The 25,264-nt window shown below is 48.2% G+C and overlaps 1 protein-coding gene across 1 annotated transcript in view; it reads right to left on the bottom strand.

Moving 5' to 3' along the window:
* The window catches only part of LOC119433586 (uncharacterized), a 62,719-nt gene extending 54,865 nt beyond the window's left edge, over positions 1 to 7,854 (bottom strand). The window contains exon 1 of the mRNA XM_037700842.2: positions 7,723 to 7,854. Within this exon, the coding sequence (XP_037556770.2) occupies positions 7,723 to 7,808 (86 nt within the window). The 5' untranslated portion in view covers positions 7,809 to 7,854. The remainder of the gene's footprint in view (positions 1 to 7,722) is intronic.
* Between the last annotated feature and the right edge of the window lie 17,410 nt (positions 7,855 to 25,264).

Genomic DNA, 25,264 nt, shown 5'->3' with positions numbered 1-25,264 from the left:
GTTTGTGTATTCGCCTAATGAGGCTGTGCAGTTTTGCCTTTTCTGCGACGAACCATCGGTGATAGGCTGCCGCATACATGATGTGGCTGAGTACGAATGATTGGATGAGGCGGAGGCTGCTAGCCTCTTTCATGCCTTTGTGTTTATTGTAGATGCGTTTAATAAGGCGCACCGCGTTCGATACTTTTGCGTCAATGTTGCGAACTGTCTCGCCATTCGTGCCCTTACTCTCGGTGATCAGTCCTAACACTTTAATTTTATCCACGGTTGGTATGATGCGACCGTCGCTTGCCGTGAGTGTTATATCGGCGTATGTGTCTGCATGGTGATGATGTATGGGTGGTCGGCTCTTGAGTGTAGGGCGATATAGCAGTAGCTTGGATTTCTCCGCCGAACAGGATAGTCCCGTCCCTTGCAGATACCATTATACTGTGTCAATCGCCTCGTGTAGTATTTGTTCTATGGATCCATCACTGCCGTCGCATACCCAGAGGGTGATATCGTCGGCATAAACAGTGTGATGGAGTCCGGGGATTGTCAGTAGTTGTGACGCAAGGCGAGGTTAAACAGCATGGGAGAGATCACTTAACCCTGCGGGGTACCCGAGCTTCCCATGGTTATCTCGGACGATGTGAGCGCTCCTACGGTGATGGTGGCTGTCCTGTCAGTGAGAAAGGCTCCGATATAATTGTATGTGCTAAGCCCCAAGTTTAGGCTGTTGATCTGATTTAGGATGGTGCTGTGTGTGACGTTATCAAAGGCCTTCTTAAGATCTGTGCCGAGAATGGCCTTGATGTAGCGGCCTGTGCTGTCTATGATGTGGTGTTTCAGCTGCAGCATGGCTCTTGGGTCGAGAGATGCCTGCGGAAGCCGATCATGGTGTGTGGAAAAAGGTCATTGTCTTCTAGGTAATTTGTGAGTCTATCCAGGAACGTGTGTTCCGTCAATTTGCCAGTGCACGACGTTAAGGAGATGGGCGTAAGATTGTTAGTATTTTGTGGTTTGTCTGGTTTAGCAATGAGGATCACCTGGGCCTTTTTCCACTGCGGGGGCAAGCTGCCGGTGGTCCAGCATTGGTTAATGCATTCTGTGAGCTGCGTGGTTGACTCGTCGTCAAGATTACGTAGTGTCTTGTAGGTAATGGTGTCGGGAACTGGGGCAGACTTGGAGTTAAGTTTGTGCAGGGCGGTGCGGATATCCCCCTCGGTGAATTCCTCGTCTAGGGTGGTGTTCGCCTGGCCTGCGTAGTGTCGGGGCTGCTGAGGAGGAGCCTGAGAGATGCATTTGAGCTCTACCTCCCTAAGGAATTCCTCCTCTGTGCCCTTGTACGCGTGTTGGTGGGCGGATTTGTTGTCTTCTGGATCGAGCAGGAATCTGAGAAAATGCCACGTTTTACCTGAACTTAATTGCCTGTTGTCGGCATAGCTGTGTCGCATACGTCTCTATCTCCTTAAGGGCCGTTTATAGTCCGACGTAACGCGAGCGCGCGCGCGCGACGTCACGTTGGCGAAAACGAACCCCTCTATAGACGAGCGCACCGGCGCAACCAACGTACCCGGCGGCTTCCGACGGGCCCGGCGCTCCTGTATTGAGGAGCACCATGCGTTTCCTGAGGTTTCTGTTGTGTTTCTGTGTCTCCCACCTGTTTTTGAGCGATTGCTTCGCCTCCCACATGTGGAGGAGCCGGCTATCGATCTCTTCGAGGTATGCCTCAGGAGGTACAATGTGTGTGGCGTTGTTAACCTCCTGTTTAATGGTGTGAGTCGAGTGTGCTATGTCGTCGATGGGTTGGACCCGGTTCTCGCGTGATTTGCGGAACTCAGTCCAATCCACTAGCTTGAGCTATGTTCCCGTGACTTCATACGTGGGTTTACGTGAATGTGTATCGCGATGATGTAGTGGTCGCTGCCTAGGTCCTCTATTGTGTTCTGCCAGGTGGCTGCGGATGTGTTTCTGGTGAACGTTTGATCGGGTGTTGAGTCTTTACTGGACCTAGTGCCCGCGCGTGTGGGTGTACTAGGATTGGTGATGAGAGTTAAGCCCTGCTGGTTCGAGTCGAAGCACAGGTCTCCGGTGTTCACTCCAACCTTGCTTGCACCAGTAGTGCAAGCTGCCCACGGGTTTCACAGCCAAGCTGTGAAGGGCTCAGTCTCCGATGGTCGTGTCCGCGTGTAGAAAAACTCTCATTGGCTCGAGCATCTTATGTTGTGAGAGGGTGCAGATCAAAGGAGAAATTTGAGGTGGCGTTGACGTAAGTCGCGCCGTCCAATACTCGCAATGGAGGGGGAGTGCGTGAGGCGCGCCAACCATCGGCGCTGTACGCAAGAAGTAGGTCATTGGAGGAGCGGGGTGTGAGAGGAGTTCGCGTTAGCGTCGGTTGTCTGTACCGAGCTTTGGTCAAGGACTCTTGTCTGGGAACGTCGTAGAAATGAACGGTGAGGAACGCGCTAGCCGAGCCAGTTCTTTCAGAGCCGGGCATTGTATAGCCATGGATTGTGCTACTCGGAGCCGGCACCGAAGCGTGCCGGCCGAAGCGGCACCGAAGCACCGAAGCGAAGCCTCTTTCCTGACTACGTAGCGAAGGGGTCGGTTTGCCATTTGGTAGCCAAATTCAACATAGCAAATCCCCAATATATCTAAACCCCAACGTAGAATATCCCAGACTTGCAGCTTCGCTGGGCTTCCCTCTTCACAGGGTGGAAGCGCTCTGACTTTCTGTGGGTTTAGTCGAAATCTATTCTATTCCACCCACTTTTTTATTTATTTTGATTATGTCAGTAGTCTCCGGGCCAGAGGCATTACAAAGTGGAGGGGCATACAAAATCGGCGGCAGTTTCCTTAAATTTGTGGTCTTCGGTGGTGGCAGCGATGAAGGCAGGGAGATGGTTCCAGTCATTTCAAGTTCGACGAATAAATGAATTTATACAAAAGCTAGTTCGGTATTGCGGTATTCCAACTTTGAAGTTGTGGTCAGTGCGTGAAGATATATAAGATGGAGAAAGGAGTAACTTGTCTTTGAGAATAGGGTTGGTATAATCAATTTTATGAAGAAGACATAAGCGAGAATATTTACGGCGCAGAGAAAGAACGGGAACACCAAGGCCTGACTCTAAAGTGTTAATTAAAGTTATCCCAAATGGAGAATGTATATTCTAGTTTAGGTCTTATTAACGTCCTATACAGATGAAGTTAGCGGTGCTGTTAGAAGCTATGAAATAGCGCCGTAAGAATCAGAGTGTGCGATTAGGCTTGTTAGGTATGTAGTTCACATGTATTTTTCAGTACAGATTGTGTGTTAAGTACCTACCCAGATATTTTTACGATGAGAGAAGTGATAACGGAGTGTTATTAAGAAGAATAGCGAGGGTTGTTAGCAAGAGGACGGCTAGAAATACGCAGAAGTTTGCACTTAGTGTTAAGTGTCAAGTGCCAGTCGCTGCACCATAAAGAAATTACGTTCCAATCCGATTGCAAACATGCTTCATCAGAGGGATTCGTAATTAAACGCTATAGCACGCAATCTGCGAAAAGATAGATCAATCTTGCGGCCAACCTCAAGACCACGCGCTTCCGGCCTGTCTTCCTCCCTCGCTTTCGCTACATTGAGCAGCGATTGCCAGCTCACACTCGTAGACTTTGCTTTCACTTGCACACACAGCGTACGGCACGCGGTGACGATTTCATCGACATTGGATTTCATACGGCACCTCACGGTTACGGCGGCGGCGAAAACGGTTGGAGTGATAAATGCGCTTGGAGTGCCCATAAAATTACTATCGCAATAACAAAAGGCAATTCAGCACATTGTTATTACACCAGTCTCTTGGGTAAATGGAAAAGGTAAGACGTTACCAACTCGAACGTGGAATGTGCCGTTCGACAGATCAGTTTAATCACGTTCAGCAAGTTGCTTCGGACGGCCATTCCAGCCAGATCAGCAAGGATTCCAAAACGCCAAGTGATGTCATATGCTTTCTCCATGTCTAAGAACACCGACAAGAAAAATTGTTTATGCACAAATACATCACGAATATCTGTCTTGTTGCGGACAAGGTGATCTGTTGACGATCTAGCTTCCCTGAAACCGCACTGTAAGGGATCTAGTGTTTTGCTATTTTCAAGAAAATGGATCAGGCGCCGGTTAGTCATTTTCTCAAAGAGTTTGCAACTTATTAGGGCTATAGGCCTATAACTGCTGGCCGAAGTTGGGTCCTTGCCCTCTTTGAGAATAGGAATTATTATTGCCTCTTTCCAGGCAGCGCCACCCGGAATGTACCCCTCACAGAATACGGAGTTGAAAAGCGACAGAAGTGTTTTGTGAGTTCCAGGGTGTAAGTGTCTGATCATGTCGTAAGCTACTCTGTCTCTTCCTGGCGCTGACTTATTACAACCATGTGAGGCCGGAAACTCCGCCATGGTAAATGGACGTTTGTAAGCATCATTCTTTGTTATTTTCCGATCCAGGGGCAATTGCTCTACTTGCCGCTGGTACCGTAGAAAAGTATCTGTGTAATGAGCCGAACTAGGAATGTACTCGAAGTGGGCACCTATAGGAATCAGCCTGGTCTTCAAGAGTGTTTCCCTGGGCGTTTACTAATTGTAGAGGATGGGTTTGCCTGTCCTTTAATTTCTTAACTCGGTTCCAGGCTTTGCTTTCGTCTGTGTAGGAGTTTATGCCTGATATGTATTTTTGCCGGCTTACCCTTTGGCACTGTTGTGCGTTATTCTATGCTCACTCTTTGCTTTCTTAAAGTTTGTGAGATTTTCTGCGGTAGGAGAGTCACGAAGGTGGCGCCGAGCCTTATCTTGCTTTCTTCGTGCTTCCCTACAGCCATGAATGCACATGCAGATGATAACATCTATAGGCTGATTTCAGAAGCAGCTATTGAAGTTGGAGGTAATACACCAAGATAACCAGGCACGTCTCATCTACGTCTCAGAATTCATTTGTAACTCACTGTCCACTCCTTTCGTAATACATTGAGGGCCCATCACCATATGCCATGGCGCTCTTTGGCCATACCTGGCCCTTGCGCCGCCTAAACAACATTCATTCATTCATCCAATCATTTAAGGCAACCAGTAGGTAAGATTTGCCATGTAAGATGCACCTAATAAAGAAATGACAACACATTGAATTCGCTGAACTGTCAAATGTGATAAAGAAGAAGAAAGCCAACAACATTCAAAAATATCTGAGAATAATACTTGAGATACGACAGGACAAGATAAATGCCGTGAAAGATAAGCAAGGTGATGCCATCAGCAATTTCTTTGATGTAGTAAAAGCACCAGAAGAACTCTATACGGACAGTACCCAGAGTAGCCACGCAAGCTTCATTGGAAGTAGGGATGAACAGGATACAGAGGTCCTTCAACGTAAAGATAAGCAGGGTAATGCCATCAGCAATTTCGTTGATGTAGTAAAAGCACCAGAAGAACTCTATACGAACAGTACCCAGAGTAGCTACGCAAGCTTCATTGGAACAAGGGATGAACAGGATACAGAGGTCCTTCCATAAGTAGAGAAAAGCTATAAGGACACTGCAAGACATGTCCTGGGGGAAAGCGGCAGGAGAAGATGGAGTAACAGTCGATTTCATCAAAGATGGAAGAGATATTATGCTTGTATAACTTGAGGCCCTTTATATGCAATGTGTCACGACTTCAAGTGTACCAAAGAGTTGGAAGAATGCAAAAATATACTAATCCATAAGAAGGAAGGCTTTAAAGGATTGAAGAATTATAATCTTTTGCTTGGTTTCAGTAGGCTATAAAATATTCATCAAAAATTGCCAAAGGATAATGGACCACGCTTGACTTCTATCAACCAAGAGAACAGGCCGGCTTCAGGAAAGGATTTTCTGCGGTGAATCACCTCCATGTCATCAATCAGCTAACTGAAAAATTGGCGGAGTACAATCAACCTCTCGTAATGGCTTTCACTGGTTATGAAAGGGCGTTCGATTCAGTAGAGGCACCAACAGTAACGGAGTTATTGCGTAGTCTTGAATACCTTGAACGTCAATATCTTGGGAAATATCTACTAAATTTCCACAGCTACTTTGCTTCTCCACAAGAAAAGTAGAAGATTAATTTTCAAGAAAGGCGTCAGGCAATGAGACACAATCTCCCCAATTCTATTCACTGTATGCTTAGAAGTATTCAGGCTATTAGACCGGCAACGCTAATGAGCGAGGATCAGCGGGTAATACGCAACCTTCGGTTTCCGGATGACATTGTCCTGTTCAGCAACACTGGGGATGAATTGCAAGAAGTGATTGAGGACCTTAACCAAGGAAGTGCAAGAGTCCGATTGAAGATTAATATGTAGAAGACAAAGGTAATAATAAATAGCCTGGAAAAGAACAAGAATTCATGATCGCCAGTCAGTCTAGAGTCTGTGCAGGAGCACGTTTATCTAGGGCAATTACTCACGGAGTACCATGATCCTGACAGCGAGATTTACAGAATAAGAATGCGTTGCAGGCAGGTATTAACAAATTCTGACTGGGAGCTAAAAGCATTCATCCAGCGTAACATTTATGAAAAACAAGTTGTTGCTCCCATCTCTTTCCTTACCCAGAAAGGTGTCCCGTCTAGAGCTTGGTAGTGACAGACATGTTCAGTATCCCTCCAACATGGATTTCATCACGCATAAATCACCCCCGCCTGCGTAGTTATCTGGCAACACTGACCCTCATCCGCCATTTTCCCCGAGGCGCAGTGGCGAAAACCCTGTAAGCCGTGTGGCTATATTCAGGATTCTTCAGCGCAACACTGGCCTTCACATTTTACGACAACTGGCCTGCATACGCACGTCTGGCATTTTCACACCTCATCTTCGCTTCTTCGATTCATTCCTTTGCAAATGGAAAAATCTGAAGCGTCAGAGGCTGTATAGAGAAGCTTATCATTCCAAGATTCTGAAGAGCAATCAGCACCGCCACAGAACAAACGCCTTTCACTTTGCATTGTGTCCTTGAACTGTGCCTACATTTCTAGCAGCCTAACATTTTCCTTGCTTAGACTTTCAGCCGAGCTTCCGTACACCTTGTAATTCTCGTTGTACACCACCGCTATAACACGGCCTTGCTCAACAGCAGCGAGTCTTACGATATGTACTTGTGTCTGATTTCATTTCATTTACACTGATCACATCGGTCCGCAGAGCATTCCGAGCCTGTTTCATTTCGTTCACGAAACCCATTACGCCTTTTTTTTTTATCCGATCTTTTTTTTTTTTTTCGGAACGCAATTTGAGGATTTGCGGCATTAATGTATGCGCACTTGTATCGCTACTACTATATACGCAAAAGCAGTCTATTAACTGCCTCTTCTATGCGCTTTCTACTCACCATGCTATCGTTACAGATTTAAACTTGTCCTTATACAGCACCCTTTAAAAAAACACGCTTTTAATCTATCTAGCATTGTAAACACAAGCATTTATTTATACCTGTCGTGTTAGTGCACTCTTCTAGCCAGCTATCAATACAGATTTAAAAAAGACCTGTATACTGCCTCCGCTTATAGCAGATCTATAATCTTGCAACGACAAAACTGTCGGTGAAAGTACTTTCTTTTGCGACTTGCACAGCTCAACGTACACTGGGTGTTGTAAAATAGGAGCGCTCCTACCAATAAACAGTCCGCGCAAAAATTTTTTTAGATGTAGGATTTACAATACAAGTTTATGCAACGTTGGCGGGCATTTCTTACCGGTTACGTAAATCTGAAGCAGGTGTCCTCTGCGGTGACGTCACTCGAAACATGCGAATTCGACTCCCATGGCATAGTGGCGCCATCTGTCACGGCTGTGATGAACTGCGTGTCTTCGCCGTACCCGTGTCGATGTGCTCTTGTTTTCGCACTCTGGTGTCCTTGTCTGTAGTGCGCTGCATCCCAAAGAAAGGTACGGAATGTGACATATGGTATAAAAAGCAGAAATACGAAGTAGTGACTCCCCTGAGTTCATACGTGGTGCAGCAGATTAGGATCATCATCATTTGCTGAATGCAGAATGATCACTTAAGCGCCCAGCTGCAACTGAGGCATTAACGCGAGCAATCAAGGTGGCGAGCGTGACGTTGCAATTCGTATTTCTCAGTTATCGAATTCTTCTTAAATGTGCCGCCTCTGGTTGTCCTCCTAAAGAGCTTCAATATCGCTACTTGCTGCTAGGCTAGTTGGTGTATACTCAATGCAATGTAATCAATATGGTCAGACTTCCCTCGATTATGTAAACGGAGAAAATTGAGCCTAATGGCGGACGACACATTCCTGAAAGTTCAGGGTGAGTGAAATTACTCACCGGAAGTGAGGGCGTATTGAGAAATTCGCTTCAAATTGAAGCCCACAGTTGGCTCATCTAGACGACGCCTAGCGTCAACGGGCCCAAGAGCCTCAATGCGTTCACTTCAAGACGTTCATGCAAGCGGTCATCGAGATCAAGTCAAGCATTTGCTTCAATTTAGGATACATTTGTGAACACGGTGATTACCAGAGGTCGGCGCACTCACTCATGAGTGCACTCACTCACTCGCACTCATTTCAAAGGCGTGAGTGCGAGTGCCAGTGAGTGTGAGTGCAGGTGAGTGCGAGTACAAGTGAATGCCAGTGAGTGTGAGTGCAGGTGAGTGCGAGTACAAGTGAATGCCAGTGAGTGTGAGTGCAGGTGAGTGCGAGTGAGTGCCAGTGAGTGTGAGTGCAGGTGAGTGCGAGTGCGAGTGAGTGCCAGTGAGTGTGAGTGGAGGCGAGTGCGAGTGAGTGCCAGTGAATGTGAGTGCAGGTGAGTGCGAGTGCCAGTGAGTGTGAGTGCGAGTGCGAGTGAGTGTCAGTGAGTGTGAGTGGAGGTGAGTGTGAGTGCGAGTGAGTGCCAGTGAGTGCGAGTGAGTGCCACTGAGTGTGAGTGGAGGCGAGTGCGAGTGAGTGCCAGTGAATGTGAGTGCAGGTGAGTGCGAGTGCCAGTGAGTGTGAGTGCGAGTGCGAGTGAGTGTCAGTGAGTGTGAGTGGAGGTGAGTGTGAGTGCGAGTGAGTGCCAGTGAGTGCGAGTGAGTGCGAGTGAGTGCCACTGAGTGTGAGTGGAGGCGAGTGCGAGTGAGTGCCAGTGAATGTGAGTGCAGGTGAGTGCGAGTGCGAGTGAGTACGAGTGAGTGTCAATGAGTGTGAGTGGAGGTGAGCGCGAGTGCGAGTGAGTGCCAGTGAGTGTGAGTGCGAGTGAGTGCCAGTGAGTGCGAGTGAGTGCTACTGAGTGTGAGTGCAGGTGAGTGCGAGTGCGAGTGAGTGCCACTGAGTGTGAGTGCAGGTGAGTGCGAGTGCGAGTGAGTGCCAGTGAGTGTGAGTGGAGGCGAGTGCGAGTGAGTGCCAGTGAATGTGAGCGCAGGTGAGTGCGAGTGCGAGCGAGTACCAGTGAGTGCGAGTGCGAGTGAGTGTCAGTGAGCGTGAGTGGAGGTGAGTGCGAGTGAGTGCCAGTGAGTGTGGGTGCGAGTGCGAGTGAGTGCCAGTGAGTGCCACTGAGTGTGAGTGCAGGTGAGTGCCAGTGAGTGTGAGTGCAGGTGAGTGCGAGTGCGAGTGAGTGCCAGTGAGTGTGAGTGGAGGCGAGTGCGAGTGAGTGCCAGTGAGTGTGAGTGGAGGTGAGTGCGAGTGCGAGTGAGTGCCAGTGAGTGCGAGTGAGTGCCACTGAGTGTGAGTGCAGGTGAGTGCGAGTACAAGTGAGTGCCAGTGAGTGTGAGTGCAGGCGAGTGCGAGTGAGTGCAGGTGAGTGCCAGTGAGTGTCAGTGAGTGTGAGTGCCAGTGAGTGCGAGTGCGAGTGAGTGCCACTGAGTGTGAGTGCAGGTGAGTGCGAGTGAGTGTCAGTGAGTGTGAGTGGAGGTGAGTGCGAGTGAGTGCCAGTGAGTGTGAGTGCGAGTGAGTGCCACTGAGTGTGAGTGCAGGTGAGTGCGAGTACGAGTGAGTGCCAGTGAGTGTAGGCGAGTGAGTGTCAGTGAGTGTGAGTGCAGGTGAGTGCGAGTGAGTGCGAGTGAGTGTCAGTGAGTGTGAGTGCCAGTGAGTGCGAGTGCGAGTGAGTGCCACTGAGTGTGAGTGCAGGTGAGTGCGAGTACGAGTGAGTGCCAGTGAGTGTGAGTGCAGGTGAGTGCGAGTGCGAGTGAGTGTCAGTGAGTGTGAGTGCAGGTGAGTGCGAGTACGAGTGAGTGTCAGTGAGTGTGAGTGCAGGTGAGTGCGAGTGCGAGTGAGTGCCAGTGAGTGTGAGTGCAGGTGAGTGCGAGTGAGTGTGAGTGGAGGCGAGTGCGAGTGAGTGCCAGTGAATGTGAGTGCAGGTGAGTGCCAGTGAGTGTGAGTGCGAGTGAGTGTCTGAGTGTGAGTGGAGGTGAGTGCGAGTGAGTGCCAGTGAGTGCGAGTGAGTGCCACGGAGTGTGAGTGCAGGTGAGTGCGAGTACGAGTGAGTGCCAGTGAGTGTGAGTGCAGGTGAGTGCGAGTGAGTGTCAGTGAGTGTGAGTGCAGGTGAGTGCGAGTACGAGTGAGTGCCAGTGAGTGTGAGTGCAGGTGAGTGGGAGTGAGTGCCAGTGAGTGTGAGTGCGAGTGCGAGTGAGTGTCAGTGAGTGTGAGTGGAGGTGAGTGCGAGTGAGTGCCAGTGAGTGCGAGTGCGGGTGAGTGCCAGTGACTGTGAGTGGAAGTGAGTGCGAGTGCGCGCGAGTGCCAGTGACTGTGAGTGGGAGTGCGGTGAGAGCGAGTGCCAGTGAGTGTGAGTGGAAATGAGTGCGAGTGAGAGTGAGTGCCAGTGAGTGTGAGTGCGAGTGAGTGCCGGTGAGTGTGAGTGGAGGTGAGTTTGAGTGAGTGCCAGTGAGTGTGAGTGAGTGGAGGTGAGTGCCAGTGAGTGTGAGTGGAGGTGAGAGCCAATGAGTGTGAGTGGGAGTGTGAACGTGGTGAGTGAGTGGAGCTGAGTGTGAACGTTACTGAGTGCTGTGAGTGTGAGTGCAGGTGAGTGTGAACATGAGTGAGTGGTTGTGAGTGGAAGTGAGTGTGCACGTGGTGAGTGCTTGAACGATAAGCAGAGGTGATATCGGTTCACCTTGCTTGCGGAAAAATGGAGGCACGTTGTTTGTACAAGCTCACTCGCGGTGATGACTTATCGCACTAGCAGATTGTGCACGCCAAGATAGAAACCACTCACTAAGGTCGTAATAGTCCAAGGATTAGGCATGAGTGAGACAATGTATAATGAAATGAGCGGATATATTATATTGCGACAGCAATTATATGAACACTCCAAGCGAACTTCTGCCGTGGTCGTGGACGTCGTTGTGAGGTTCCAAACACGGTAAAATCGTCGCAGCGTGCCGGCGGTATGTCGTCTTGCTCCGGCGGCGGCCGCGTGGGTGTCGTATCTCGAAAGCGATCTGCGACGTGGAAAAAGGGCGCGCGCGCGCGCCTCCTCTTCAAAGCGATTTGCGACGTGAACAATGGGCCTCTTCGATTATCACTCCCTGACAGTTCCGGACTGCTTGGGACTGCTGTGCCGCATTCGATTTTGCTCGGACAGCTTCCGAAGCTCCGCCCACTAGTCCGAGTGTTGTCAGAAGCGCGTTCGTTTTTTCACGGACCGGAAGTTCCGGACTGCCCGCGGACTGTTGGAGCTGTCAGCAGAAGTTTGCTCGGACAAGCGCAAATAGCTAGCAGACGACGGCTGTCTTAAAAAGATGCGCGCTGTGTTTGACGCCATGTTGTGAAAGATCCCGTGTGCTTCTGCGTACTTTGCGCACTCCAGACGGCAACTACTGTTCATTGAGTTATCGCTTCTGTTACATCGGTGCTTTGTGTGCCATCATGCAAATTTTTTACGAGCCGTCGAATTGCTGTAGCTTTAGTCTTCGTGTTTCTTTAAAGAAATAAGCACAGCGATCAGGCGCACAAGCTTGCTTAATGTGTTTCACGAAATCTGTCATGCTCATTGCTATATAAGTACGCAGTAAGCAGGTGAATTTTGCTTTTCATGTAAGTAAAACTAGCGTACGTGCAAGGAATCATATATTGCATGCGGCTATTTCACGCTGATAGCTGGAGTGGTATACAGTAGGAGGCTTCGCGGATTGCTGTTGACATATATGTTGATCCCTTCTGCTACCAAGTGCGAGCATTTGATTTTTGGCGTGCAGGATTAGTAGACGGCGTACACGCGCTCTCTCACGCGTCGAGCCTTTAATTAGCGGACGGTCTCGCGAGCTTTGAGGATGTAGGCGGGTGCTTTCTGCATGAACAGCGACGTGGCACGACCATGATTTCGGAGTCTCGCCACAGCAATTTTAGGGCCAATAAATATATTTCACCACCACCACGATTTTGCTTACGTCCGTGTGGGAATTCCACTTAAATTTCTCAGGCAATGAGCTGTCTAGCGCGACGTAATAGACTGCGCTTTGCAAAAACGTTCTACGCGCTCAGGCTACGATTACACTGTGCTAGATTCATGGTTGTGTCGGCGACGTACGCCTCTGAGACTGCACCATTTCGGAGGCCACGCTAATAAAAACGCTGGGTAGGGGGCTATCTACGAGTAGCAAAGAGCAGATGACGGCAGCCAGGAGAGTGACTTCCCGTCGCGGTTCTTCAACCGAAATCTCGGACAGTCCCCGACAGCTGGATCACGTGACTGTGACGCGTTCTTCTGTCAGGGCTAGTCAGACCGGAAGCCGCGGACGGTTTCCGGACAGTCCGGGATTGCATAATCGAAGAGGCCCAATGTTCAACTAGTGCCGGTAACTTCGTATGCGCGGTGTTTTCGACGTTTAGTTCGCTTTGAAGCGAGAGGCGGCACGAAGGTCAATTCGCTCGCGGCTATAGCTGCGCCTCCTTACTCCAGCGTTCTGACAGCGAGTTTCCGCGGTCATCGAGCGAGATGCGTTCATGTTTACCTGTTCGCGCGTGACACCGTGCTTGTCTATTTAGTTAGTAGGCGAATGTTTACAAGTTTATACCGCCCATCAAAATACTATCCTTGCTTCGTATAGCTCTCTACTAATTTGCTATCGCAATCGAAGCTTCACCTTTCAGGCAAAACTGCAACATTTTCTTTAATACACCAGGGAATATGTATGGGCTGGAGCGCTGATGGCAGACATATCCAAATCATGACCGGCAAATTTTGCCATCACTTCCACTGAGTAAAGACGTTAATTACCGTGTGATTTGCTACAGCTTCGCTGGTCATCCTCCTTCAGAGGGTGGAATGGCTCCTCATTTTCTTCCTGCTTCCCTCTTAAACATACATATACAGGCTCCTTATATAAACAGGCAGAGCGGAAGAGGGACTAGCCAAGTTAGCACAGAGTAACAGACATGGAGAAAAAGCGAAGATGCAATGATAGATACCGCTTTGTTCTCCCTTTTGTGTTTGTTTTGGCGTTAAGTGGTTGACTATGCGTACAGTTAATCTCTCCCTCTATTTCCCGCTCTCTTGGCTCAATCCGACCGAAGGGGGGCTTAGCCAGCATGGGCGGCAAGCATGCACACGTCTAATTTCAGTAACAGAGAGGTGGACAGAGAGAGTTTGGGGCTGACGTCAATGTTTATGTCACCATGAATAAAATGAAACGAAAACTTTAGTCGTGCTAGTTTTGCTCTACTTTGCAATAAACCAGCTCTCTTTAATAATTTAGTCAATGAATCCGTTAATTTGTATTTATTAAAACATAACCTTATTGCCTTCCTCTGCACCCATTCCATTCTTGCTATGAGTTATTTTGTGTACGGAAACCAAACAAGATTGGCATGCTCCAGCACTGTTCGAACAAGCATTTTGTAGGCCAGCAAATTTTATCTTGGGGGCGAAAGACGAAGGTGTCTTCTCAGAAAGAAGAGTCGGTTTAGTGCTCAGCATGTACATTGATTTCCACTTGAGGTTATTTTGTTAACATGGCTTTCCCATCGGAGAGCCTATGTTAAAGTGACACCTAAATATTTACGCTGAAATGCACAAGTGAGAGGTGTGTCATTAATAATGTAAGTAAACTCAGATATATGTTTCTTTCTTACTGTTAGTGTTACAGATTTTTCGGCATTCAGAGTCATCTGTCACTCCTGACACCAAAGAAAAGGCAGAATTTTGTATATGGTGATTATCACTGATTAATTTCGCGGTACGCAATACAATAGTCAGCGAATAGACAGATGTTACCATGTAATCGGGAAGGCAAATTTTTTATGTATATTAAAAATAAACCTGGGTCCAAAACACTCCCGATGCAACAGGTGCTAAATTGGAAGCTTCGTTATGAATATACACGAATTGTGAGCGGTATAGATCGGTACAGTGACTCATGAGTGCACTCACTTACACTCGCACTCATTTCAAAGGGGTGTGTGCGAGTGAGCGCCAGTGAGTGTGAGTGTGAGTGGAGGTGAGTGCGAGTGAGTGCCAGTAAATGTTAGTGTGAGTGCGAGTGCGAGCGAGTGCCAGACAGTGGGAGTGCAGGTGAGTGCGAGTGAGTGCCAGTGAGTGTGAGTGCAGGTGAGTGCGAGTGAGTGCCAGTGAATGTGAGTGTAAGTGAATGCGAGTGCGAGTGAGTACCAATGAGTGTGAGTGCAGGTGAGTGCGAGTGAGTGCGAGTGCCAGACAGTGTGAGTGCAGGTGAGTGCGAGTGAGTGGCAGTGAATGTGAGTGTAAGTGAATGCGAGTGCGAGCGAGTACCAATGAGTGTGAGTGCAGGTGAGTGCGAGTGAGTGCGAGTGCCAGACAGTGGGAGTGCAGGTGAGTGCTAGTGAGTGCCAGTGAGTGTGAGTGCAGGTGAGTGCGAGTGAGTGCGAGTGCCAGACAGTGGGAGTGCAGGTGAGTGCGAGTGAGTGCCAGTGAGTGTGAGTGCAGGTGAGTGCGAGTGAGTGGCAGTGAATGTGAGTGTAAGTGAATGCGAGTGCGAGCGAGTACCAATGAGTGTGAGTGCAGGTGAGTGCGAGTGAGTGCGAGTGCCAGACAGTGGGAGTGCAGGTGAGTGCGAGTGAGTGCCAGTGAGTGTGAGTGCAGGTGAGTGCGAGTGAGTGCGAGTGCCAGACAGTGGGAGTGCAGGTGAGTGCGAGTGAGTGCCAGTGAGTGTGAGTGCAGGTGAGTGCGAGTGAGTGCCAGTGAATGTGAGTGTAAGTGAATGCGAGTGCGAGCGAGTACCAATGAGTGTGAGTGCAGGTGAGTGCGAGTGAGTGCGAGTGGCAGACAGTGGGAGTGCAGGTGAGTGCGAGTGAGTACCAATGAGTGTGAGTGCAGGTGAGTGCGAGTGAGTGCGAGTGCCAGACAGTGGGAGTGCAGGTGAGTGCGAGTGAGTGCCAGTGAGTGTGAGTGCAGGTGAGTGCGAGTGAGTGCGAGTGCCAGACAGTGGGAGTGCAGGTGAGTGCGAGTGAGTGCCAGTGAGTGTGAGTGCAGGTGAGTGCGAGTGAGTGGCAGTGAGTGTAAGTGAATGCGAGTGCGAGCGAGTACCAATGAGTGTGAGTGCAGGTGAGTGCGAGTGAGTGCGAGTGCCAGACAGTGGGAGTGCAGGTGAGTGCGAGTGAGTACCAATGAGTGTGAGTGCAGGTGAGTGCGAGTGAGTGCGAGTGCCAGACAGTGGGAGTGCAGGTGAGTGCGAGTGAGTGCCAGTGAGTGTGAGTGCAGGTGAGTGCGAGTGAGTGCGAGTGCCAGACAGTGGGAGTGCAGGTGAGTGCGAGTGAGTACCAATGAGTGTGAGTGCAGGTGAGTGCGAGTGAGTGCGAGTGCCAGACAGTGGGAGTGCAGGTGAGTGCGAGTGAGTGCCAGTGAGTGTGAGTGCAGGTGAGTGCGAGTGAGTGCGAGTGCCAGACAGTGGGAGTGCAGGTGAGTGCGAGTGAGTGCCAGTGAGTGTGAGTGCAGGTGAGTGCGAGTGAGTGGCAGTGAATGTGAGTGTAAGTGAATGCGAGTGCGAGCGAGTACCAATGAGTGTGAGTGCAGGTGAGTGCGAGTGAGTGCGAGTGCCAGACAGTGGGAGTGCAGGTGAGTGCGAGTGAGTACCAATGAGTGTGAGTGCAGGTGAGTGCGAGTGAGTGCGAGTGCCAGACAGTGGGAGTGCAGGTGAGTGCGAGTGAGTGCCAGTGAGTGTGAGTGCAGGTGAGTGCGAGTGAGTGCCAGTGAATGTGAGTGTAAGTGAATGCGAGTGCGAGCGAGTACCAATGAGTGTGAGTGCAGGTGAGTGCGAGTGAGTGCGAGTGCCAGACAGTGGGAGTGCAGGTGAGTGCGAGTGAGTACCAATGAGTGTGAGTGCAGGTGAGTGCGAGTGAGTGCGAGTGCCAGACAGTGGGAGTGCAGGTGAGTGCGAGTGAGTGCCAGTGAGTGTGAGTGCAGGTGAGTGCGAGTGAGTGCGAGTGCCAGACAGTGGGAGTGCAGGTGAGTGCGAGTGAGTGCCAGTGAGTGTGAGTGCAGGTGAGTGCGAGTGAGTGTAAGTGAATGCGAGTGCGAGCGAGTACCAATGAGTGTGAGTGCAGGTGAGTGCGAGTGAGTGCGAGTGCCAGACAGTGGGAGTGCAGGTGAGTGCGAGCGAGTACCAATGAGTGTGAGTGCAGGTGAGTGCGAGTGAGTGCGAGTGCCAGACAGTGGGAGTGCAGGTGAGTGCGAGTGAGTACCAATGAGTGTGAGTGCAGGTGAGTGCGAGTGAGTGCGAGTGCCAGACAGTGGGGTGCAGGTGAGTGCGAGTGAGTACCAATGAGTGTGAGTGCAGGTGAGTGCGAGTGAGTGCGAGTGCCAGACAGTGGGAGTGCAGGTGAGTGCGAGTGAGTACCAATGAGTGTGAGTGCAGGTGAGTGCGAGTGAGTGCGAGTGCCAGACAGTGGGAGTGCAGGTGAGTGCGAGTGAGTGTGAGTGCAGGTGAGTGTGAGTGAGTGCCAGTGAATGTGAGTGTAAGTGAATGCGAGTGCGAGTGAGTACCAATGAGTGTGAGTGCAGGTGAGTGCGAGTGAGTGCGAGTGCCAGACAGTGGGAGTGCAGGTGAGTGCGAGTGAGTGCCAGTGAGTGTGAGTGCAGGTGAGTGCGAGTGAGTGGCAGTGAATGTGAGTGTAAGTGAATGCGAGTGCGAGCGAGTACCAATGAGTGTGAGTGCAGGTGAGTGCGAGTGAGTGTGAGTGCAGGTGAGTGCGAGTGCGAGTGAGTACCAGTGATCAGGGGCGGGGCGGATGCAGGTTTTTTCTGAGGGGGGGGGGGGGGCGTCAGCTTCTGTCAATGATGATGATGGTGATGATGATTATAGTAGTCTTTCTTATTTACCGAAATTTACCGTTTTTCCTCACGATAAACCCGCGTTTTATACGGCTAAAGCAACACCTGTAGCCCTCCGTGGTGGCTCGGTCAGCTCAGGCGTTGAGCACGAGATAGCGCGATCAAATACCGGCCGCGGCGGCCGCATTTCGATGGAGGCGAAATGCAAAAACGCCCGTGTTCTTGCGTTGTAGTGCAGGTTAAAGAACCCCAGGTGCTCAAAATTAATCCGGAGCCTTCCACTACGGCGTGCCTCATAATCAGAACTGGTTTTGGCACGTAAAACCCCAGAAAGAGGAAAAAGACCTGTAGCGAAGCCAGGTATCGGTTTCTCCGAGCTTATAGGAAAAGGCCGTTACGCAATACAGCCATGTGCTTGGCGGCTGCGCCTGATAATACAGGGTGTTCAAAACTAAGCTTTATGGTTTTCTTAAAATTAGGCACTAGGAGGCATGCGAAGACCACCTGTGCAAATAAGTTATGTGGCTAAGGGGGCACAAAGTGAGATGATAATTATCGGTGTGAGCAGTCCAATTAACTAAAATTGAACAATTATTTTTTGTTGACTGCAGTATAAGTGGGTATGTTTGTATTGAAAACTTAGGGACAGTCGAGTTTCTACACAGTATCAGTCGGAAGAATTATTCTAGCGTGTCCGTGCTCCGAGATATCAGACTCCAAATTTCAAATGTTGTACTGCGCAGAATAATCGAGAATAAAGACGCGACAATTCTCATGAATTCCCGTGAATGATCATGAAGCTCAGTGACCACTTCTGTGGAGGGATGGTGGTGCCATCTTCTCTCTTGAGTCGTGGTGGTGTGTTCTTGAATACGGGCGTAACGGTCCGCTCCAACGCAGCAACCACTGCGCTGGCTGTTTACGATATGCGAATCACCGCGTATGAAGACTCACGACGCCACCTACAAGAATAACGATGTGGCGTAGTAGGCGAGAGCGCGAGCCAGCGTCTTCATGTTTTGTTTCCCACGCGACGCCATCCTTTTACACAAGGCGCGCATCTGCTCCCGTTTCTCTAACCACGCGACGCCATCCTAGGCCCGCGCGCTGGCGTTGGCCGCTGACGTCACGCTCCCCCACTTCGCAGCCGCGGCTCGAGGCTTCGCCCGGCTCCGCGAGAACGCCCACTCAGATAAACAGATCCGGTGGGCTTGAGCCTCCTATGCTTAATGTACGACAATAAAACTGCGAAGTTACAATGAAAAACTTGTAGCGTACGAACGGTACTGTACTAGTACTGGATATTGTCAACGTGTAACTGTGATCACAATGAGTGCTACAGTTAAAAAAAGTTGCCTATGCGTAGTTCTTAGTTTAGCTGTTAGTTGTTATTATTTATATATGAACACTTCAGCAAGAGACCTCTTTCATTAAGCAGGTTGGTCGCGGAACCGATGACAGCCAATGAGGCAACCGTTGACACCCCAAGGGGAAACTAAGTTAATCAGGCACGAAGGCGCTCGAGCGGACCTCGGCATGTTTGGCAAAAGGGACGTCCCCTCGTTCATTCGACGCCACCGACGGGAAGAGTAAGGCACGGCAGGCGTAAGGAGGTCCAAGGTGTTCATGAGAAAAGTTAACTACGGCAACTTCGCGACACCACACTCCTACGGAATACAACTAAGCTTGTGAGCGAGCTATCTTTACTTCTATGCATGGCTAATACCACTGGTACTCGCGAAAAATACTTTTGAAGAATGCTGGTGGGCTTTTTTTTTTTTTTTTGCGACAGGGCCATCCCCCTGTCAGCGAGGGGGCGATGCAGAAATCTGAGGGGGGGGGGGGGGGGGGGGGTCAGGACATCCGGACATCCCCCCTGGATCCGCGCCTGTGCACTTGATTTTAAGCAGCCGACCGGGACGGTCGCTTTTGAGAGGGGAGAAATGACGCGAGATAGGCTGGCACCTGCGGCCGCCCGCCGCTGGAACGAGAGGCAACCGTTGACACCCAAGGTGTCAACGGTTGTCAACGCGACCGAGGTGTCTTTCTAAAATTAATTGAATCTTACTTAAAGTATCGGCAGCAGGTGGTGGTCATCAACAATCACACCTCCAATTTACAAGCAATTTCAGCAGGCGTGCCCCGAGGTAGTATCCTGAGACCCATTTTATTCTGCATATATATAAATGATATTGTAAACATTGACGCCTCTGTAAAATGTGTTATATATGCGGACGACACAACCTTACTTCTCACTGCGCAACACTATAAAGATCTGATCAATGACGCGAACCAGGTATTATTAAAGTTAGCTTCTTGGACATGCATTAATTCTTTAAAATTAAACACTTCGAAAACTAAAGCTGTTTACTTTAGGCCTAGAAATAAACCTTCCCCCTTGCATGCCCCGTTAATGCTGGGCACCTCGGAACTTCAGATAGTACCACGTATTAAATGTCTGGGTGTAATTTTCGATGAGCATATGTCATGGAATGCACATGTTGAAAAACTGTCTTCGAGTGTGTCCAGGATAACCGGAATTTTGTCTAGGGTGCGTTTTCTGCTTCCTAAAAAAGTTAAGCTTCTCATCTATAAATCCTTGTTTTTATCGCACATAAACTACTGCCATCTGGTTTGGGGTACGACAACTTTAACGAACATTCATAAATTGCATGTAATACAGAAAAGGGCAGTTCGCGCCATTGCAGATGTTCCGTATGGAAGTCACACTTCTCCGCTCTTTGATGAAATGAACCCTACCAGATTACTACTACACAAGTCTTATGAAACGCTACCACACAGGGCTAAAAAGTGATAACTTTTTGGGCACACTTGCTCGAATAAACCAGCGGACCCTTTTTTACAACACTCGTCATGTTCACACGTGGTTTCTTCCACGCACGCGCACTAAATATGGCAAAGAAATGCTGCGCTTTCTCTTGCCGTTTTACCTAAATCAAATAACAATATGAAAATCTTGATAAAAATACTTTTCTGGCTTACATATCGTTTAATATTTGTGTTTTTCGTTTGCATGGTTTCCTTGCTTTCTTATGTGATTATCGAAACAAAGTTGACACATTTTCTTGCCGCTTTATACCTCTCGGTTTCACTTGCACTGCTTTTGGCAAGTGTATGCATGTGCATGTATATATATATATATATGCAGTCTGGTTAGAGTCATAAATTAACGTCATTTTGTTGTCTGATTTCTGTTATATGAGTACTAACGATGTCACTCAGGTTTTGGCAAATTCTAAATGCAGTGGCTGTTCGTGTATTTTCGCTTAAAAAGAATTTCACTGAGCTCTTTCTGTTTACGTTCGATGAAATTTGAACTAGATAGGTGTGTTGTTTTCACTCTGTACATTGCTTTATTGACCTGTACGCGTGCCTATCCCTGTCATGTTGTACGGGGTCGTGGTCCTAGTCAAGCCCGTGAAGAGGCTTTTTGACCCCGGCCCCCAGCATCCCAAATTATGGAATGTTGGAATGAATAAAGTTTCAAAGTTTCAAGAACGACGAAGTGCGTATTGGAACGCGCGCTCTCCGAGTGTCAGCCTTGATTAAAAGAATGCCGTTTTGCCAAGGCCTTGATTGCTAACTTCGTGACAAATGGTGCACTGGTTGCCTAGGGAGGCGATTTCTCTTTTCCCATGCATTTAGATAGGAGCCCCCGAACTCAAGCTTCCTCTTGAGTGTGAAGTGTTATACGACGTTCTGGTGTCCTCGGTGTACTCAACGAGGCACCTTGCTTCGCTGAAATTAAGGGCCAGGTAATGGGTAATGTGCAGGTAAAGTTGAGAGTGGTCGGGTTAATTGACGATTTTGTAATAAATTACGTAGGCATAAGCTCCGGATCGTAAGAGGGTTTCACGAACGCGCAGAATGGAGCCCGTTTCTCAGGCAGAACAAAAAAAAATGTTACCCAGAACATTTAGCGAATATGGGTGGAAGGCTATGGCAGATATGTGTGCGAAGGTAAACTCATTTATTGTAAATACTGCCCCTGCAAAAAATTTTAACAAGTTTTGGAAAGTGCCATAACGCCGTTAGCAGCTAAGCTACCCAATATTCCGAGATGACTCTATTTGACACCAACTTCACGAGTGTTTGAAAAGGAGGTCATGTTCAGTGCAATGATATGACGAAACGTTAACGTCAAATGCCTGATTAGAAGCGTTGTAAGCAAATAATAAACCATGTTTTTTCCCAATATTGCGTTATACGAGGTTGGTAGTACATTTACCCGGTTTTCTTGATGAACTAAAAACGGCATCTTGCTTATATTTTCTAGTTAGAGGCTTGTAATAAGTAGCGTGTAAACTAAATTCAATGTTTGTGGACAAAAAACTGCCTTAGGAGAAAATTACGCGTACAGGCAATCTGGAGCTTTGTAAATTTGTTTAAGGAACAACTCAGAATTTATATCCTGCTGCCCTGGAGTAAGTGTAGATGCCAACAAGATCATGTATGGTGATAATGGAGGAACATTATGGCCTATGTTCCCGCAAAGTAAAAGGGGTTTGGATGAGTTACTGCATTTCTAACCTTTCTTTAGCAAGTTCCCGAAAACGTTCTATGCTGGCAAGGTTGGAAATGAACACGTCATAAAGGGGCAAAGTTTTAAATTCTGTGATTTTATAACAGGCAACTGAAATTTTTATTGCACCTGCTTGAAAGAAACAGCTTGGCTGGTAATTGAGTTGTGATTACGCCAGGCCACACAAGTCTGCAGCATTTCTTTTCTCGAACATGAATGCGTGTAGCAAGTGTCGACTTACCTGCTTAGCAGCCAGGTCGCTTTCGGAGGTTCACTCCTGCTTGTTGATGTCCGTTCCGAACCTGGTCCGGAACTTGGCTTGGTGCTTGAACGTCGTGTAGCAGGCAGCTGCTCGCCGGAAGGTTCTCGTCCCTGCAAAGACGGAACAGAGGAAGAACCATGTAAGATCCTCTCCACGGCGTTCTGCACATGCTCTTTGTGATCACGTGACCAGAATGACGCTGTACCCAATCATTACTGTCTAGCTAAAAATAACATCATGCAGTCTGTCAGCAATTTGACTTGCGTCCATCGTTCAAAACAAAAACAGCTTAATTACTGTTTTGTCAAGAATGATAATTGACTTGCGCCTATCGTTCAAAACAAAAGCTTAATTACTGTTACGTCAAGAATGATAACTGACTTGCGCCCATATAAATTTTGTACACATTTATTTATGAAGTTTATAGACTTTCGACAGATTAATCATCGTAAGCTAGCAAACGGTCTATGAACTTATGACTTTACACTTCTTATCAATTGTAGCGTATAAAATGGCCACAGAAAATGGCTATAGACACACTACAGAGTGGGAATACAGAAGATATACTTTTGATCGAATTTCCTTTACAGATAGTCTATAGATTGCGATTAAACAAGCATAAGCATTCTACCATTTTTCCCTGGAGATAGTCCGATTTTGTATGCACGAAAATAACTACTACTTCTTCTTTCTGGGGTTTTACGTGCCAAAACCAGTTCTGATTATGAGGCACGCCGTAGTAGAGGGCTCCGGATTAACTTTGACCACCTGGGGTTATTTAACGTGCACTACAACGCAAGCACACGGACGTTTTTGCATTTCACCTCCATCGAAATGCGGCCGCCATGGACGGGATTCAATCCCGCGACCTCGTGCTCAGCAGCCCAACGCCTTAGCTGACTGAGCCACCCCGGCGGGTCAGCACGAAAATGAACAAATTTATAACAAGACAAAGCAGTCAATATAATGTCTATGGACAGTCTACAGACTGTCCAAATAACTGTTGAATGGCAAGTTTTCTCACACGGTAAGAGTGACTCTATCGGTATTATAGAAGCATAACTTGCTAATAGGCAACCTCAAGCTTCCGACCTAGGGTGTCTCGATGCCAGCGCCGCTGTTCAGGGTGGTGCCATCCTTTGACCGCCCCCGCGCCGCCGCTTTCTCGCTGCGACGCCATCTTGAATCACAGCGAGCGGTTGCGATTGCTTGGTGCCGGTGCTTAGTTCGAGACACAGTACGCGCGGATGCTTCGCTGACGCTTCTACTTGCTGGACAGTGTTCAGCCGCATGAATGACAAGCTTGTCAAGTGAATCGAGTAGACATGACGGGCTGTTGTGTTCCTAAGTGCAGCGGATCGACGCGTAAAGCGCTTCGTTGTTTACGCTTCCCCCGGGACCCAGAGCGAAAGAAGAGATGGGAAGCCCAAGTAAAGCGGTATCACTGGAAGGCAACGGATAGCTCCTACATTTGCGAGGTAAGTGTCAAGAAAGTTTAGACTATCGCACCGTGTTTTTCATTTAAATAGGAAAGTATTCTCTGATCCTCGCTCACGTACCTACGTTCGCTCACGAACTAAGCACTGCACCGATGCTGTCTGAGTAGCCTATGGTTTGCGAGCGCGCGTCGCATAGGCTTTTGCCGTTTATGTGCGTTTTGCCGTTTATGTGCGTCTATGTGAGTCTATGCGAGTAGTACCCTTATTTTAAGGACTGACGAAAATACTTCGCCGCGAAATAGTCATGTAAACCACCTATTTTACCTTTTCACGGGAAGCACACATCGTGTGTCTCTTGTTTCTTTCTTTTTTTTTTTTTCCTCAGTTTCTTTTTTCGCTACTGGTTACTTGGGACTAAAGAACGCAGTGCTTCTTCTGGGAAGAGCGGCCGTTGTGTACGTGGCAAGCGAAGCATTGCGATTTTCTCTGATTTCTCAGCAGATATCTTGCGGGTCTCAGGTTGTTACGTTATATAGCTGATTTTTTAGACGAATATATTTGTACCGTGGTGCTCGTAAGCCGATGGTCATTCGTGCTCATTCCCGATCGTAGTGGGTACTGTGACGGTCTTTGAATGCCTGTGCACGGTATGCCCAGGTGTAGTAGAGTTAAGGGGCATCATGGGACCAAAATGTTTCGGCGCTTTCTGGCATGGTGTCTGTTGTAGCCTGTGCATTTCTTCGAAACGTGTGAAGCGAGGTAATACAGCATTACTTCTGCGAAAATTTATTTTTAAGCACTGTAATGGGTTCTCTGTATTTACAAGGCAACTTTGCATATCAATAATCACTTTTGTTGTTTTACTTGTACTTAGAAACACTTTGAAGAGGACCAGTACGAGGGAAATCGACAGGATGGGCGCCGTCTGTTAAAGTCAACAGCCCTACGTCATCATGGACTATATTTTCGAAGTGAAAAACATTGCTAATCTGTATTTGACTGTCTTAGTTTCATTTACGGTTTTTGTACGCGATATGTATGCAGTGGTGTTTATTTTTTCAATGTGGTTATCAATGTTCTAATGGTTATTTATAAACTGTTCTGTACTCGATCGCCATGGATGTGTTTGGCTGATGCGACGTATTCGATGGTAGCTGATGTATTCTGGCTGGATATCTTGATTGATATTACCCGCGGTTGTGTTTTCTTGTTTGTATTCTTGTTTTCGATTTATATTGTGTGTAATAAGGTTGATGTACTCACTTGAACCATGTAATGAATAATTTTTTTTTTTAAATTCGCCCGATCCCGAATTCTGTGTGTCGAGCCTACCTTGCGAATTTTTTTTATCTCGTCTTTCAACACAACCTTCAGGCGCCCCACAGTACATATAATTTTTCATGTACATATCTCTTTCATGATTGACTGTACTAGACATTACTAAGTGAATGTATTTTGTGCATTGTTTGGTTTCTTGTGCGTACTACGCAAGATTGACACAGACAAGTCACGTTACATTTTTCTCTACAGCACTAACTAAACCTTATTTTCACATCGCAGTTATTTTTACACCAGCTTAATCCTGTCAGCGCACAGTTTTGTGGGCAAAAAAAAAACAATATTGCGCGTAGATATAGTCAAATAATTGCAACGAACGCGAAGAGGACGCGCAACGCAAGGGAAACTAACCGCCGTGCGCCAGTGGCTGGCTACGGTAAAGGAGGCGTGACGTGTAAACCAAAATACAACAGCGAAAAAGAAAAACTTCCACACACAGGGGGTCGCAAACCTTATATACCAAGTATCGAAGCGCAAAA

The sequence above is a fragment of the Dermacentor silvarum genome, chromosome 11 (genome assembly GCF_013339745.2).
Source record: "Dermacentor silvarum isolate Dsil-2018 chromosome 11, BIME_Dsil_1.4, whole genome shotgun sequence".
NCBI classification, from domain to species: Eukaryota; Metazoa; Arthropoda; class Arachnida; order Ixodida; family Ixodidae; genus Dermacentor; species Dermacentor silvarum.
The sequence above is the reverse complement of the archived record's forward strand: the minus strand, read 5'-3'. Positions and strand labels throughout refer to the sequence as shown.